The 18,634-nt window shown below is 42.6% G+C and overlaps 1 protein-coding gene and 1 pseudogene across 1 annotated transcript; both read right to left on the bottom strand.

Moving 5' to 3' along the window:
- Nucleotides 1-8,013, bottom strand: part of LOC113767013 — a 26,136-nt pseudogene extending 18,123 nt beyond the window's left edge.
- A 3,649-nt stretch (nt 8,014-11,662) lies between these two features.
- LOC113766978 (polygalacturonase-like) lies at nt 11,663-13,170 on the bottom strand. Its single transcript, XM_027311140.1, has 4 exons — nt 12,736-13,170; nt 12,347-12,636; nt 11,992-12,220; nt 11,663-11,881 (listed from the first exon to the last, which is right to left on the bottom strand). The coding sequence occupies exons 1-4, from the start codon at nt 13,168-13,170 to the stop codon at nt 11,663-11,665; spliced, it is 1,173 nt and encodes a 390-aa protein (XP_027166941.1).
- Between the last annotated feature and the right edge of the window lie 5,464 nt (nt 13,171-18,634).

The following is an 18,634-nucleotide window of genomic DNA, read 5'->3' on the forward strand; positions in this document are numbered from 1 at the left end:
GGTCATCACCTACGGTCCCGCTGACCCCGTTCCTGCGGCCTCCAGCAATCACGAGGCTCTTGTGATTGAAGTCCTCACCAACAACTACGTAGTCAAAAAGGTCTATGTTGACCCCGGAAGCTCGGTAGACGTCTTGTACTACCGAACTTTCGAAAGTTTGAAGCTGACCAGGGAGCAACTCACTCCTGTCAGAACTCCTCTCGTGGGATTCGGGGGACACGTCGTCCACCCGGAGGGCATGTTGACCCTGATGGTAACAATCGGGCGTCATCCACGCTGCCGAACTGTGCCTGTCAGTTTTGCGGTGGTCAAAGCAGACTCCCCCTACAATATGCTGATAGGCCGGCCCACGCTCAATGCCTTGAGAGCCGTATACTCCACCTACCACCTGAGCCACCTGAGCTTTAAATTCCCAACATCTGCGGGGGTGGCCGAGGTAAGCAGCGATGTGGGCGCCGCCCGGGAGTGCTACCTCGCCACCATTCAAGCAGCAGTCACCCACCGGCCCTCACCGAGGTCAGAAGAAAAGAGGCCAGCGGTCCTCTCCATAGACCGCATCGACCCTCAGAAGGCAGAAGAGCCCAACAGGCTGGAGCCCGGGGATGAGGTGGAACTGGTGGTAGTGGATGAAGCGAAACCTGACCAAGTGGTCCAAGTAGGGGCTGGACTACCCTCACCCCTGAAAGAAGAAATGATCTCCCTGATCAAAGACCACCGAGACGTCTTCGCGTGGTCCGCGGATGAAGTGGTCGGAGTGCCACCCGAACTCATGACCCACCAACTCAACGTTGACCCACAGGCCCGACCTGTGCGACAGAAACGAAGGCACTTCGGCCCCGAACGTAGTCAGGCCATATCGGATGAGGTCGACAAGCTCTTGCCGGCCAAGATGATCCACGAAGTCCAATATCCCACCTGGCTGTCCAATCCAGTCATGGTCAAAAAGGACACCGGTGGATGGAGAATGTGTGTCGACTTCACCGACCTCAACAACAAAGATTGCTATCCTCTGCCGAGAATAGACGCCCTCGTCGACGCGGCGATGGGGTATGAAATCCTCTGCTTCCTAGATGCCTTCAAAGGGTACCATCAAATAGGAATGAGTGAGGAGGACCAAGAGAAAACGGCGTTCTACACCGACCGAGGTACTTATTGTTACACCACCATGCCCTTCGGGCTAAAGAACGCCGGGGCAACCTACCAAAGGCTGATCAACCGACTCTTCCAGAATCAGATCGGCCGCAATGTGGAGGCCTATGTGGATGACATCCTCGTTAAAAGCCTCGCCACTTCATCCTTTCTGTCAGACGTGAGGGAAGTCTTTGGTGTCCTGCGAGACTCGAGAATGAAGCTGAATCCCAAGAAGTGCGTCTTCGGCGTCACCTCGGGAAAATTCTTGGGGTATCTGGTTTCCCACCGGGGAATCGAGGCCAACCCCGACAAGGTGAAGGCCATTCAGGACATGTCCCCACCTCGGAACATCCGAGAAGTCCAACGGCTAAATGGACGCCTGGCCGCGCTGAATCGCTTCCTGTCCCAATCAGCTGAGAAAGCTCTGCCCTTCTTTAAGGTGCTCAAGAAGGCTGATCAGTTTGCCTGGACGGAAGAGTGCCAGGCTGCTTTCGACAAACTGAAGCAATACCTCCATCACCTACCCACTCTCGCTTCACCTCGGCCCGAGGAGAAGCTCTACCTCTACCTCTCCGCAGCCGATGAGGCCGTCAGCGCTGTTCTTATCCGGGATGAGGGCACCCAAGTGCCCGTCTACTATGTCAGCCGAGCTCTCCGCGGACCGGAGACCCGATACACTTAGGTGGAAAAACTGGTGCTGGGGCTAGTTCACGCCGCTCGGCGGCTGAAGCCCTATTTCTTGGCTCATCCCATATCCGTCCGGACCGACCAGCCTCTCCGACAGATACTGGTTCGACCCGAGGCCTCCGGGCGCCTCACTAAGTGGGCCGTCGAGTTAGGGGAGTACGACCTGTCGTATGAGCCGCGCACCGCCATAAAAGCTCAAGCCTTAGCCGACTTCTTGGCCGAGCTCACCTTCACGGAAGGTCCAGAGTCCACCTTTTCCCTTGCCGGGGTGAGCACCCCATCCCTGTGGACATTGTATGTGGATGGATCCTCTAATGGGGACGGTAGCGGAGCTGGACTTCTCCTGGAAGGACCTCAGGGAGAAGTGTGCTCTTACGCCCTCCGCTTTGGCTTCCCAGCCACCAATAATGAAGCCGAGTACGAGGCCTTAATCGCTGGATTTCAGCTGGCCCGAAGGCTCGGCGCACAACAAATCCACGTCCGCAGTGACTCCCAACTCGTCGTACGCCAAGTCCTTGGTGAGTATGAGGCCAAGGATGAGACCATGCAACGATACCTCTCCAAAGTACACCAACTCACGGCGTACTTCGAGTCCTTCGAAATCCAAAGAATACCCCGTTCCCAGAATAAGCGAGCCGACGCCTTATCCCGGCTGGCTTCTACGTCATTCTCTGACCTCAACAAAACTGTCTTAGTGGAAGTCCTGAGTGAACCAGGATACGTGGGAGAGGTGGCCTGCCCCGTGCACTCTGAAGAATCATGGATGACCCCGTTCATCCTTTTCTTGGGTCAAGGAGTCCTCCCTGAAGACCGAGCCGAGGCGAGAAAAATACAACGCAAGGCGGCTCGGTACGCTCTCCGCGATGGAGAGCTGTACAAACGTTCCTACCTCGGCCCATGGCTGAGGTGTGTCACTCCCGAGACAGGACGCCACGTCCTTCAAGAGATCCACGAGGGCTTGTGTGAAGCTCACGTCGGCCACAGAATGCTAGCCAAGAAGGCTCTGCTTCTTGGATATTTCTGGCCCTCGGTTCGACAAGACGCCCAGAACCTCGTTCTCGGCTGCCATTCCTGCCAAGTCCACGCGCCCGAGTATCACCAGCCCGCCAACTTCATGGTTCCCATCACTTCACCCTGGCCATTCGAGCAATGGGGGACAGACATCATAGGTCCTTTCCCCAGAGCCGTCGGGGGCCATACCTTCCTGGTAACCGCTGTGGATTACTTCACCAAATGGGTTGAAGCCGAGCCACTAAGGACCATCACCGGGCTGGTAATTCAAAAATTCTTTTGGAAATGCATCGTCTGCCGCTTCGGCATACCACAGGTAATCATCTCGGATAATGGGAGGCAATTTGCCGAGAACCCCTTTAAAACTTGGTGCACAAACCTTGGCATCAAACAACATTTCACTTCGGTAGGCCACCCCCAAGCCAACGGCCAAGCAGAAAACTTCAACCGAACTCTCTTGCATGGCCTCAAGACTCGACTACACCAAGCTGGAACATCTTGGGTCGAAGAACTCCCTAGTGTCCTTTGGTCTTATCGGACCACGCCGAGGTCGGCCACGCAAGAGACCCCCTTCTCTTTAACATACGGAGCCGAGGCTGTCATCCCTGCCGAGATCCTTACCCCCAGCCCTCGGCTCGCAGCCGAGGTTAACGACGAAGAAAGGCAGTTGGATCTCGACCTCGTCGATGAGCGAAGGGACCTCGCCTCAGCCCGGATAGCTTCCTACAAGAGCACAGTGGCACACTACTACAATGCCCGTGTCAGGCACCGTCGATTCCAGCCTGGAGACTTGGTTCTGAGGAAAAACTCAGTCAGCCGAGCTGAACCGCAAGGGAAACTATGCCCGAAGTGGGAAGGCCCTTACCGAGTTGTGGAGTCTGATCTCAAGGGATATTGTAAACTGAGCTACCGAGATGGCTCACTAGTGCCGAGGTCTTGGCACGCCGAGAACCTCAAAATGTATTGTGCTTGAATTTTTAATCAAGATATGACTTCGGATCTTACATTATTTTTCAACATCGGTTTCACGTTATTAAAAAATAAAGGGGGACAAGCAAGGGACGAAGTCAAAACAGACGAAGTCAAAGCAAGAAATTAAAGTGCGGAAGTGAAAAGAAATAAACTTTCATTCAACAAAGGAGCGTTACAAAAAATACAAGGCCGAGGTCGGAGTGCTACTAAGCGCTCTCCACCTCGGCCACCCCTTTAAGACCCACGAACCTAGACCCCTGTCTCGGCTCCATTCCCCTTTTCGGCTCCCTCCTGGGCAGCCTTCTCTCCGGCCTCCTCTCCACCGGGGTGAAGCTCTTCTCCATGCTCTTCGCCGATGTTCCCTCCAGGCACTTCACCCGTCCCTTCGCCGAGGCCTACATCGGCTTCTTCTCCTCTTTCCTCCTCGAACGCTTCGTCGAGTTCAGACAGCCATTTGTTGAACTCGTTTTGAACCTCGGCCAGGTTCCTCCCGGCTCGGATGCCTTCGGCCATCCGATCGCACAGCTCCGTGGAGTCCTCGTTATAGTGAGCACTGTTCCTCAATGACTCCAAAGCCTCGGAGGGCAGATGAGCTGCGGCCTGGTCTATGGCCGAAGTGAAGCCCAGCATGAAGGATGGCCTTGTCAGCTGGCCGAGATCCCCAATGAAGGTCTCGGACCTCCGGAAATCCTCGACGGCCGAGGTCCTCGCGCTATCAAGGGATTGTTCGTGATTCTTCTTCGCCTCCTCGGCCCTCTTCTGCTCTTCCTCAAGAGCGGACCTCAGACTGTTGGTTGTGATCTCGGCCTCCTCCCCTTTAGCCTCGGCCTCCTTGAGCTGCCTCTGAAGCTCGGATTTCTCAGATTCAGACACCACCAGCTTCTTCTTCAACTTGACAATCTGATCTTGCAGCTTGCCGGTGTCCTGCTCCTCGAGCAACTCGCAGTACCGATGTGCCATCTCGGCCACAAAGGCTGTTCTGGAGGCCGTGGTCACCATAACGCTTTGGAGCATCTCGGCCGGGGTCAGCTTCCTTGTGAAGTCCAAGTCTCTTGGCAGAGTGGACTGCATCACCAGGTCTTGGGCGACCCGAGGATTCGAGCATCGGTCGTTGACCTTGAGCGACCAATCCGGACACCACTGCCCGCCGGAGTGAGACTTATCCTTCCCAGAATACACTGGGGGGCTATGGTACCGGTTCCAGAGCGAAGTCGCCGTCACCGCGTTGACCGGAGCTTTCAGCTGTTTGCTTCGGCCATGTTGAGGTGGAAGTGCCGTGGTCACCCCTAGTGGCACCCCCTCTGGTACCGAAGTGGACCCTGTGGCAGCAGCAGCCGAACTGCTCTGAGCTGCCGTGGTGGGGGTGGTCTCCTTGGCCGACGTCTTGGGAGGCTGCCCTTGTGTTTTCTTCTTGGGCGGGGGCGCCGATGTCTCGCCCGAACTCTTCCTCTTCGACCTCTTCGCCACTTCGGCACCTGAGCTCGACGTGATGATGTCGGACAATTTGGTCACTGCACAAAGAGCAAATATTATCATGTGCCTTAGCCGAAGTGAAATCAAAGCTATGAAAGAAAATTACAAGGTATCTTAAGTTTAGTGGAGGTGAAGGGAGTCTTGTCAGGAGGGATCAAAGCTCGGCTAATTCCCCCGTCAACCAGCACGGCTTCGGGGTAGTCCAGACTGTATATCCGAAGTCCCGACCCCATCAGCTTCTGGAAGTCCTCCTCCTTGGCATCCCCAGCAGAGGGATCGGCCTTCGCTTTGATTGGCCTCCACCAAAAGCCCCTGGGGAAGTCCACCTCGGACACAAAGAAGTAGTCGCGCTTCCAATTCTTGATTGAGCTGGGAGCGCCGACCACCAACTTCGGAATGGCATTGTTCCGATTGCCAACATAGAACCATCCCTTGTCTGTCCCGTGCGCCTTGAGGGTATAGCATCGGCGGAAGAGGTCGACAGACGGAGTCACCTCCTGATGTCGGCACAGCATCTCGAACCCAATAATGATGCGGATCGCATTCGGGGCGAGTTGGGTAATCCTCACGCCGAAGTGACGGAGCAGATCCCTGAAGAACCTCGACGTAGGCATCCTCAGCCCGGCCTCCAACTGTTGGACATAGATGGCCACCATGCCAATGGGGGGCTTCTCGGCTGAGTCATCCACCCCGGGCGGTGTGATCTCGTACCCCGACCGGAAAGGGTACTTGTTTATCACCTTCACGACCCTATCTCTTCCGATTCGACTTCTAAACTTCGGCATCTTGCCGAAGTCGATGTTGGATGTATCTTCGGGAGCGACAGGCTCCAGTGCGTCCTCGTCGTGTGGTATCTCGACGCCGAGTTCCTCATCATAGGCCACTTCGGAGCCACCATCGCTCATCTCGGATGACTCCAATTCGACGTCAACCTCCTCGCGGACCTCCTCGGTGGATCCTTCCCCAGAGCTCGGCATCGACCCATCAGAGCTGGACGTCGTCACTTCTATAGGATCCGGCCTCACCTCGGTTCGATAACTCGGTGTCACGGTTTCTTTGTGGGTCTTAGCTGTTTTGGCCATGGGTGAAAGATGAGGTAAGAAAGAAGAAGAATACTTACTATTGCCTACGGAGTTGGACGAAGTGGATGACCTCGGCTTTGATCTCGGCTACTAGACCGACCTCGGCTGAAAGAACTGACCTCGGCTACGCTCGTGAACTTGCAAATCTCAAATGAAAATGAAAGGTGTGAGAAGTGCAGTGAGGGGGCCCCCCTATTTATAAGGGTTTGGGCGGAATATGAAGAGGCGGCAAGAATGCGAAAGGACGGCCACGTTCGAACTCAGAACGTCGTGCCTCCCTCTCTCCTCATTAATGCCCCGTCCTTTCGGCTGACACCCTGCACGAAACGTCCCACTACTTCATGACGCGACGGTTACCAGTGACCACGTCCCTTCAACTGACACGCCCACGTGTCACGTCCCCGCATCTTCCGGGGCAGTTTCGGGACTCCGACTTTCTACGACTTCGACACAAGGAAGCCTCGGAACCCCCCTAGCCCGGAGCTCCCGAGGCTTGGGGGGCTTATTGAGGAGGCTCACCTCGGCCATCCCGCATGCCCGAGGTGAACTCACCTCGTCCCTCATCAGAGCTCGTCCGCGTCTCGGGGTTATCCCTTAAGCCCGGCCGGATCCCTAGTCTACCGTGCAGGTGACCTCGGCACCTCCACCTCAGCTGCACGCTGATGATGTCAAGCCACCTGACATCACCTGGGACCAGTGCTTTATCTGAAAAGCACTGGAGGCACTTAATGGCACCTGCACCATACTCTCCGCCATCATACCCAGAAGGCTACAGTGTCAGAGCCAGGCCGCCTGACAGGGAGCAGAGCCGTAATGGCAGGACATGGGTCCCACCGGCATAAGACCTCCGTCCTGCCCTCCACTCTCGTTCTATAAATACCCCACACACTCCCAACAAGTAAGCACACTGTTCATTTGCTCATACTCTAGCATTTTCTCGTTCTCATACTAACTTAATCGTCGGAGTGATACCAGGGGAGAAGCCCCGCCATCCACTTCGGACAAGAAGGTTGACTTCGGACACACGAATTCACCTCACCTCATCTCAGAAAGGACTGATTTAGGTCGGCTTACTTATCCACCAAAAATTCCCAGATACCGGGCTCCATCCATAAAATTTAAAAAAAAATTACTGTACTTGAAAACTGTTGATTCTCTCCACTTTTTCCGATATGCTTCTGTCACTGAAATTCAGTGACAATAAAATGGTAAAGATACATACCCTTGCTCCAACTGGGCAGTTCTTCCCTGACTGGCGGCATGCCCAGAATCCTGCTCCCTTAGCATCCAGTGTTCCACCGATGACCGAAAGCCTATTGACCTGAACGAACAATAGCCAGTATCCAGAGTTGCCAAGAGCCCAGTAGTTATCAGGAGCAACAAGAGTCCCATCAATCTTCACAGTGATTCTGTTTCTACAGGGTCCTTTGAACACTGCTGCCTTTATCAGGTAACGCCCTCGAGGGACATAAACAGTGGCCGGTTGGATCGACCTACAAGCTGACGCCCAGGCCTTAAGGAATGGCTGAGTTGAGTCAGTTCTGCCATCCGGTTTTGCTCCAAAACTGAGCACATTGAAGGATGCTGCCCTTGTTATGCTCAAAAGGGTTGCGCAAGAAAGGAAAAGAATGGATGAAACTCTAATGCTCTTAGCCATTTTGCGTACTGGCCTCTGGCTCTGTGAACTGTTTGGCTTGTTGATGTGCAATTCTCATCTTGGCAATGAGTGCTATATATATACAAATTGTCTCGTAACGGATCTTCTGTTTCACACTCTGTGACACTTTTTATTATATTGCTATTTCTCCTATATAAACATTATGCTTTAGTTTTTTTTTTTGTTTCCTTAACATCCAATAACTATTAATTGACTAATACACAAAATTTAACAAATTCAAAAAATCAAAATGCATAAAAAATGAGATTTTTTATGAATTTTCTGCTATAGTTTTTAATTTTCTATTATATATTACTTTTTTAAAGCTGCTGTATTTATTTTTTACTCAATTAATAGTTATTGGATCTTAAAGAAATAAAAAAGAATCAAAACATGATATTTATGTAGGAGAAATAGCAATATAATAAAAAGTGGGATAGAAAGTGGCACAGAGTGTGGAACAGAAAATCCGTCAACAGTTAGATGGCAGTTTTTTTATTTTCTTCTGTTAATGTAGAAATGATTGATGGTGGAATCATGGAATTAGTCAATTGTTGTTCATGGTACGTCATGGCCTACTTCAACTACAAGTTATGATATGTACGGTGACCATGTGATAAGCTATCATAAGAGCATTTTCACACCATTTTCATATACTAGTTCTAACTTTTTAATTGGTTTTTGAAACAAGAAAACTTTATACAAATGGGTACCAAGAAATGATTGGTGGCTAGGGATTAGAAGTCAACACATTTGTTACTTGATAAACACTTTGAGATTCCTTTGAGCTGATGATCAAATATCATTCCTTCGTTTGAATTAGCACATGGCTCTTTGGCATACAAAATTGCTTGCTTATAACTTCTAGTCTTGAACAGTTTCAGTTGACTGCAGGGTTGAGCGGTTTAGGGTTTAAATAAATAGGAGATCCTGAGTTTAAAACCTCTTATTTAAAAAAAAAATAAAAAGTTGACATAAAATGAAAAGGGAATATTGCTTAAAGGTCAAAGATTTAATTTTAAATTACAACTTGATCTTCAATTAATCAATTGTATGACTTTTTGGCATGGCCACAAAATTCAATGTCAATGCTAATATTTTTTATTGCAAACTGTAAAAATGGCACTGTCATACAAGATGCTAGGTCCTAGAAACATAATATTATTTTCAAGCAAGATTAATGGAAGAAATAAGGAAACTACAATGAACCACACAAAAAAAAAAAAAAAGCTCATATTATTCATTGAGACATGAATGACAAGGTAGGCAAGCTTATATACATGCAAGCATATATAGCTAAGAAGGTTTTGGAAAAGAATCTTAGGATCCTTCAAAATGACTCAAGAATTGAAAGCAAACCTTAGTAAACATTAGTAATTTGCACTGAAAATTAGAATCAATGTATTCTAGTAGCATATATATGAGAAAAAAGAATAACCAAAAATCCAACTTTCAACTCCATGCCATGGAAATATATAACTTCTTCCATTATTTGCAAAAACATGGTCTAATTATTAACTGATTAGATTGATGATGCCAAATGGAATATTCTATGTCTAAATTGGCTTATTCAATTCACATTAAACAAGAAATAATTAATAGTTTTAGTGCAAAAGAAACTTATGAAGCCATGTGTATAAGTACGGAGATTACGGTCTTGGGAAGTAAATACATGCATGAACCCATTGGTTGCCATGTTATTTGTTCCTCCTTAGATTCATTCATAGCTCATAAGTACGGCTTTAATTGTACACTTATACTCTATTTAGTCAAACGCTTGAGTACGGCTTGGTTATATTACCATAAAATTAAGCATATTTATGCGTTGAAAAAAATATACAATATACTTTATTTATTATTTTTTTTTTTACATACAAGAAGCCATCAATTTTTTTCTTAGGGATCGAACTTTGTTATTTAATCTAAAGAATATTGAAATTGTGTAGCAAGAAAAAAAACAAAAGAAAATTAAATCTATATCACGCGTCACAACCCTCTATTTTTTGGATCAATTTTTTTCTACACTAACAACTGTATATTGTACACGACTTGAATTCATAATATATCTGTACAAAATTTAGATTTAAGTTTAAAATTTTATACATATGACGTGCATTTAATCCGTTAGTACGCTAATCTATTAGTGAACGAGAGTTTTATCGTATTTTTTTTGAGTAATGCATATATATGTGTGTGTGTGTGTGAGTGTGTGTATTTATATATATATATAGGGACCAGGGGCAGGAACTGTTGCAGGTGCAACCGTTCCTGAAGGTTATATGCATTTTGCACATGGCGTAACTCTGTTTGAATATGATGTAACTTACTTTCAATAACATGTAATTTGAGAACAAAAATTTGTGAGTGCCACATATGTTGTTAAAAACGAGGTAGAAGATGAAATTTGGACTGTATAATTTTTTTTGTTCCAATCTTGACCGTGAACTGCTCAGGAACGGTCCACCTGATGACCATCCCTGCCCCAAATCCATATATATAGGTTTATTTTTGTGTTTCTTTTTAATACACCACAGTGAAGACTGAAGAGCAGTGGGGGCACTGATACAGTTCCACGAGACACGTGGAGCAACGGCGGAGCATTGTCAGGCGGAATAGCCGCCGATCTTGTAGTCATGATCAGTTCACTTTAAAAATTTAATTCACCACATAATACAGACTTAGAAACAGAAAATTGAACTATATATATAAAGCAAAGTGTAAGCAAAGACTCTGTTGATATTGACATATCAAATGTTGTATTAACTTAATTTATCTCACTAATCGCTCTTAATTTAATTTTCTTCTCAATCCTCTCCAACATATATATTTTTTTGGTGCTAAATATCCTCCCTATGTTTTTTTGATGCCTGGATATAGTATCAGAACCCTAACCCTTGATGTTGGGGTATTTTTCAAAACGGCCCCTTTGGCAAATGAGTTTTTTTGGGTGTTTGTCTAAAATTTTACTGTAAATTGTAGGAAAAATTTTTGAAATGTGTAAATTTTTGAATATCTTGAAGTGTATAGTTTAAAAACTTTGAGAAATTTTTTGAAGTTACTGTAGGTAAAGTTGTTAAAAAAAACTTGTAGTACTTAGTTGTTTGACAATTACAGAAAACAAAATTAGCCCTTATTGAGCCAGAGATTTGAAAGATGGATCTTGTCGTTAAAAAAAAGAAGAAAAATCCTATTGTGAGTGTTATTTTTTGGTGATATGGACGAAAAAGAACAAAAAAAAAAAAAAGAAGACTCCCACCAAATTATTTGTTTTGATTGATTGATTGAGAATTTTGATCCTATTGTGAGCAAATTACAAACGAAGACTAGAGTAATTCAATTTGCTAATTTCTTGTATAGCATAATAAGCATATACTAATTAGCACACATATATAAGACTGGTGTGTCAATAAAGACAGGAAAAAAATGGAAAGAAAGATCATCAAAAAACGCGCTCGAAATTTTGAACTGCAGATGGTGTGGTTTTTTGTATCATATATCAGAATCTATTCAAATCTTGTTATCTTGCTTCCTTGTTACAATCAGCAGTTACATGGGGTTGGAATTAAAACAAGCCCCTGAAAGCAGGAATTCATGTGTTTGTATGATCCCTAAATGAAGAGAAAAAATCTATGGGAGAAAAAAAAAAGGGTTATAAACAACTCTCTGGCGTGATGACTCCTGCTGCAGTTCCTCCTATGTTCTTGCAAAGTGATTGTGCTTTCCTATTCAAATAGGTGAGCTTTATGTCTCGCAACTTGATGCCTCTGCAAGGATTACTAGGACTGCAATCGAAAATTACAGCGACCGGTGTGGCTGATGTTCCCTGTATATTTTGGTATATAACTTGATCTATCTTTACACCAGAAGTCTGCAGGAAAAAGAACAAAAAACACACGAAAGTTGATTAGTAAGTTTTGATTTGTGCAAGAAATGGATTAATTTGTGGTGTATTATCATCTGTTTCGGTTCATTTATTACCTGGCGAGGACAACCTCGGTTGTCGGGGCAGTAGTTCTGATCAATGATAATGGGATTCTCCACATTCTTCATGATGATATTCTGAAATTTGATGTTGCTGACAAATGCAGTGGTAGGTCTTGCCCATGATTTTATTCTCAAGCCGTTGTCGGATCCACTGAACACTGAATTTGTTAGTGTCACATTTTGGACGCCATCTTCATTGAAATCTCTGCCCAGGCTCCCTATGCTGCAATTAACATGCTTATTCCATTAGCTAATTTCTTCTTCTTTGGGATGTGCAATCTGAGAATGAGTAAGAATGAAGAATACTAATTACTATTTTTACTGCAAAAATTTTCTGACTTCAGGTTACCTGACACCATGTCCGGGGCCACAGTTTATCTTCTCCATCCACAGGTTTCTTGTTCCAGGACCAATTGATACACAGTCATCTCCCGTTTGAATGCTACTGCCACTGATGGTGACACCTGTTGAGCCTCGGACATGAATGCCATCTGTATTTGGGCTCAGGTCTGGAGCTACAATCCTTACATTTTGAACTTTTACATTCTTGCAGCTGTTAACCACTACGTGCATAAGCTGGCTGTTAATCGATGTCAAGCCACTGATCACTCCATCATTCACCCAATTGAAAGTTATTGACTGCATTTGCGCACATAAAAATGTTGTTAACAAACTATGAAAGAACAGAAAAACAGTAATACTATCATGATTCGTATAAAGAAGATTTATCCAACATACCCTGGCTCCGACAGGGCAGTTTCTCCCTGACGTGCGGCATGCCCAAAATCCAGCTCCCTTGGCATCCAGAGTTCCGCCAATAACCGAGAGGCGGTTGACCTGAATGAACAATAGCCAGTACCCTGAGTTTCCTAGACCCCAGTAATCATCGGGGGCTACAAGAGTACCATCAATTTGCACAGTAATCCTGTTTTTACATGGCCCTCTAAACACTGCTGCCTTTATCAAGTAACGCCCTCGAGGGACGAAGATGGTGGCTGCCTGGACAGAGCTACAAGCTGAAGCCCAGGCCTTGAGGAATGACTGAGTTGAGTCAGTCCTGCCATCTGATTTTGCACCAAAGCTGATCACATTTAAGGTTGCAGCACTTGTGATGGTCAAAAGGGCTGTCAATGATAGTAAGAAAATGCATGAAGCTCTCAGGCTGCTAGCCATTTTTCTGATACAATTGCAGTGTAATACAAAGCTTGGCGAATGTGTGATCTTGATTGGTGCTGCTGGTGCTACATATACAGGTTCTGTAGGGAATGGGATCAGTTGGAAGCAGTTATTTCCTGTTAATGATTATGGATTGATTGATGAATGAACAAGTCAATTGTGGTTTAAAGGGTACGTCATGGCCTACTTCAATTGCATGTTAAGATATGTACGGAGACCATGTGGCTGATAAGCAATCTGAAAGAGCATGTTTGTTCATTTTCTTGTGACAATTCTAAGCCCTTGATTAGTTGATTGGTGAAAAGTCCAAAGAAGATTAAGAGACATTTGCAAATAATTCATAATTGGTGGGATGGGATTGGAAAGTCAACAGATTGTTAGTATTAAAAAAAATCTATAAGAAACATTGGGACCATTGAACCAACAATCATTTGTCTGAATTTGCACATGACTCAGAGTCTCACAAATTTGCTCAAGTATTAATCAAAGTCTTTTTTTAGTGGTTTGTTCATACTCTGTTTGGATTATGTAAAGCCAGGATGAAAATTTATCATGTACAATAGTACAAGTGGATGTTAATTGAAGAGGTTATGATTGACTTCTTGAAATGGTCATTGTATTCAATTGCTATGAGTCTAGTTTATCACTAAACTGTCAAATGTGGAAGGCCCTATTCAAAGTGAACATCAATATGAAAAAAGGAGTAAGAGGCTTTTAATTAATGTAATTGATTAACACATAATGCTGTTTAATTTTGATCCTAAAATGTACATCACCACTTTCGCCATTGTTCCAATCATTCTTTGTTAATTCAAAGCCTTGTTAATTAGTTTGAACCCAAAAAAAAAAAGAAGAAAAGATTTGTTCACTAGTCTTCTCTTTTGGCTTCAAAAAGAAGAAGAGTTATGTATAAGTTTGGTGTAATAAACTTTTGATGTATTACATTTGAAAATTTATATTTCAAAATTTAAAATAAAACTTAGAATTTCAACGATGATAATGTCATACCTTTCAAGTAATATAAGAAATAGTAACGACGTATGCGATAACTTCTATAGATTTATACACACAATAATAATAAGGTAAAAATGTTTTAAATAAATTAACATTTCATACGCAAATATAAGAGTTAATATTGGGATAATGGTAGAGAATCATATTATTAGTTTTATTGGTATTTTAGGTTTTGTAAGCTTCAAAAATTTACGTATGAATTAATATAGAATGCATGTGTGTCCTTGTTTAGTACGGCCTTAATTTGCACAGGTCAACGTTTAAGCACGTCCTGGAAAGTCCACGTGACACGAGTAGCTGCAGCATTCTTGTATGTAGAAAAGGGTAAATTGCATATGATCCCCTATAGTTTCATCTATTATCATGTGACACCTTTAACGTTTCAATAGTGCTAGTGCTCTTACTTAAAGGATAAATCAATCGACGGCTTAATCACCTTATATAAAAGTATAGGGAAATTATATGGATAAATGCAAAAATCATGGGGAGTAAAGTGGATATTTATATAAATCATAAGGGGGTTATATGGATATTAAAATTATATCACAAGCGCTTTTAAAGCGCATTTGGTATAAATGACATAATTGATTGTGCATTCCATCTATTTTCTACGTTGCATGAAATTACAGGGGGATTATGTGGTTGTTTTAAAACCTTAGAGAGATAATCTAACATTATATAAAATCACAGGGGGTAATAAGTAATTTACCCTATGTTCCTTCTCTAAAGTCTAAAATGCAAGAAAATATTGAACACAAGAAAAGAAAATAAAAAAAATAAATTCACATTACTCATATTCGTGAATGACCATAGTCATGACTCAGTTATCCTTGCATTTTTCAGGGATACAGTTAATATGTTGTATTCCAATTACATTTTAATTACTGGTATTCATATAATATGTTGTTTCTTTTTTTTTTTTTGGAAGAAAAATCAAGAATTCCAATACTTTAAAACACCATATGTACAAGGCACCCTTCTTGGTGTTTTTAGTTTGAGTACATCATTAATCAGCATAGGCAAAATATAGGTAGAGGAAGGGACAATCCTAGGAAAAGAGACTAAAAACACCCCAAGGAGTTCAAGCATAGGCACTAGGGGGAATTCAAGCAATTACCCAAGGAAAATACCTCGGACCACCAATGGTGATAACAAGACCAAAGACCAAGTATTTGGATTCATAAAAGAGAGTATTAAAAATAAGCTGCAAAGCTGGAGGAATAAGCTCTTATGCTCTGCTGGGAAAGAAGTGATGTTGAAAGCTGTAATAATGGCCATGCCTACTTATGCGATGTCTTGCTTTAAACCATCAGCAAAACCATGCAAGGAGATAACAACAATGATGTCTAGCATAACGATGGTGGGGCAATGTGCAATTATCCATAATACTATAATAGTACTATCTTTTACATAGTCTAGAAAAAAGAATTACATAAAATTCTTTTGTTTTTTTTTTTTTCCTCTGGGTACTTTTACTTTGTATCTCAAACATACGTGTGAAAAAAATATTATTGTCAAGTTCCATTATACACAACATAACCAAAGTGGAAAATCTGTAAGGGGTTAAGGGCATACTTGCACTTCCTGCATTCTTGAATACTTAAGGAGTTCGATGTATGTAATCGAAACTTCATTAGGGTCAGTTTATGAATAACTCTCTGTTTACGAGTGGCACAAACTTGAACAAGTTCAAATATTGCTAATAATGCAAATTAGGCTCAGATGAAGTGTAAAATCATGCAGGATTATGTGTCTACAACCTATTTTCACCTAGGAAAAATGAAAAGTTATACTTAGTACATAGCAAATTCAAACATGTTTTCAAATGGTCACAAGAAAAGCTGAAACATGATAGTACTGTTCTTGAAATTGATTTCGCTTCTAAGAAAACATATTTACCATGCAAAGATGGTCTACAAGCAATCTTATTTATCAAAAAAATTATTATTTTTGCATCACAAACACATTTTCTAACATATATTTTTTATTTCATATACATTATATTGCAAAAAGCGTAGCAATAATTATTTCAATGACTAGATACGAGATTATTTGAGATAACTTTTTGAAAAAAATTCTGTAACACATTTTTGATATGATGTATATGCATAAAAAGATGATCGAAAAATGTGTCGATAATATAAGGAAATAAATCACTACTCAAACAAACCAATGCCTATATCCCCAAGATATCATATGCAAATTATGCAATGAGAAACATTACACTTTTAGGCTTTTAGCTTGCTATGAGATGAGTCAGAGCAATTGGAAGAGTATAAAGGCACTATAGAAGGATTACTTACTTTAGCACCATTCAAGGACAAGGAGTAATAAAAGTGACCTAGAGAGACTCAAACGTGTACTCTTTTGACTGAAGAAAATCCAGTGTCCTCTTCTTTGACTCCATCAAACATATGATTGATAGTACTCCATATTATATTACTGCCTTTCTTCTAAGTTTATGTTCCATTGATTCAGTAATGGCGGACAAGTAAAGAAAATGTGGAGGGAAATGAAATTCGAAAATTTTTGAGTCTGATCCAACTATAAAAACATCTATAACAAGTCCACACTTGATTTCAGGATCTCCATTAATTGCAAATGGCAGACAAGTTCATGATCATTCCAATGACTTTTGGCAATATAATATATACCAGCAAATAAAGTTAGCCTGTACTATGAAGTTGCAAAATTGTTCTCCACATAACATTGCTGCAAGAGATGGAAAGAAGGCTTCTCAGCCCTTCATTAGTTAAGCCAATTTTTTCCCTAATTCTGCTCTTATTGCTTGCACAATCTTGTAAGTCTTTCTTTCTCTCAGGATATATGCACGGCCATATATACACACACACACACATACACACATTATGTATGACTAATTTGACATTGTTGATCAATTTCAGCTGTTATGGAGCTGCTCTCGACCAAGGTAGAGGCCAGAAAATTGATTCCTGTACAGCAAGAAACAGTACTGATGATGAGAAAAATGTTGCCGACTGACTACACAGATGGATGCGGGTGTTATAGCCATGATGATTGCCGGAACACACCTGGTTGCGGCAGCTACTGCATTCCGGGGGCTGTTGTTGGGATATGCAGAGAATATGGCCCTGCTCAAGCATGAAATCTACTAGCTAGCTAGGCTAGTGAAACTGAAAAAGATGTTGGCTGATTTTATGAACCATATTGTCTGTATATTTTCATTTTCTTCATCTCTCTTCCATCCATTTTTCTTTTCTTTATTTGTTAGGTGACTTTTAAAGACCTAACTCAGGTTAGCTCCCTAATATAAATTTTAATTAGCAAAACCAAATTCAAGCTCAGCTTAATCTCATTATAAAAGCAAGTTCAAGCTCAATTTAGTTTCATTATGATTAGTTTCGACATAAAACTTCATAATAATTTGAGCTCGAGTTGCTTTTGGTTTTATGACAAAGTTATCCTCGTGCACAGTGTAATTGTCTTTTTATTTTCACTGATGTCTAAAGTAATGAACCTTCCTAATTTTCAAACGGGATATTGGACTGAAAAGTTCTGAAAATTTATATGACAAATTTGTAATTTTTGAAAGTTTAAGGGAACAATTTGAATTTGCCCACCCTCCCAACAACGAGGCTCCGCCACTAATTGCATTTGCGGTCTGGGAACAAAGTAAAATATATTTACTTGCAATTGCTACACATGGTCCCACATCAGTAGATTTTCCAATAAGCATTTTGATAACCCAAATTTTTTTAAAAATTGTAGAGATAAAATTTGCCCTTAAATGTTAATCTTATAACATAGGTGATTTCTTTTTTTTTTTTTTTTCGGAAACGATAGATGGATTTTATAACAACCAAGACTTTATAATATTTGAGCAACGGCTCAACTACCTATACAAAGTGTACAATGACACTAAGGAGATAAACAGTTTAATTTAGTTTTTTGGTCGATAAAATTATTTGTTTATCCCATAAAAAAACAGATAATGTTATCGATAAAACTGCACCAATGGTAGTAAATACATCATTAGCATGTCTTGGTTTCAACATCTTCTAATCTAGAAAATAAACAAAAAAAAGACATTTAATTACTACCGAATTTCTTACAAATTCGAAAAGATCCTTGCAACTTCAAAACGATCTATGCATGTTGTCAATAGATATACTATTTGACTATCACAAGGCCAAACCATCAAATTTAGATATGACAAAACAAGCTAAGAAATAGCAAATTTGACAAACAAATTATAGAAAACCTAGATCTAACAATGAAAAAAATGAAAAAGAACGAACAAAAACTCTTAGAAGGAAAATCTTAAGAGCGAGGGATCTATTATTTGGACAAACTTAAAAGAAGAAATTCTCATTAGAAGGTTGTAGAGTCAATAAAACTCTCATGGAAAAATTCTAGTGGAGAGAAAATTAGATACTCTGGCATGGGAAAGAAGATTTTTTGAATGAGT

This window comes from Coffea eugenioides, chromosome 3, assembly GCF_003713205.1.
Source record: "Coffea eugenioides isolate CCC68of chromosome 3, Ceug_1.0, whole genome shotgun sequence".
In the NCBI taxonomy this organism is placed as follows: domain Eukaryota; kingdom Viridiplantae; phylum Streptophyta; class Magnoliopsida; order Gentianales; family Rubiaceae; genus Coffea; species Coffea eugenioides.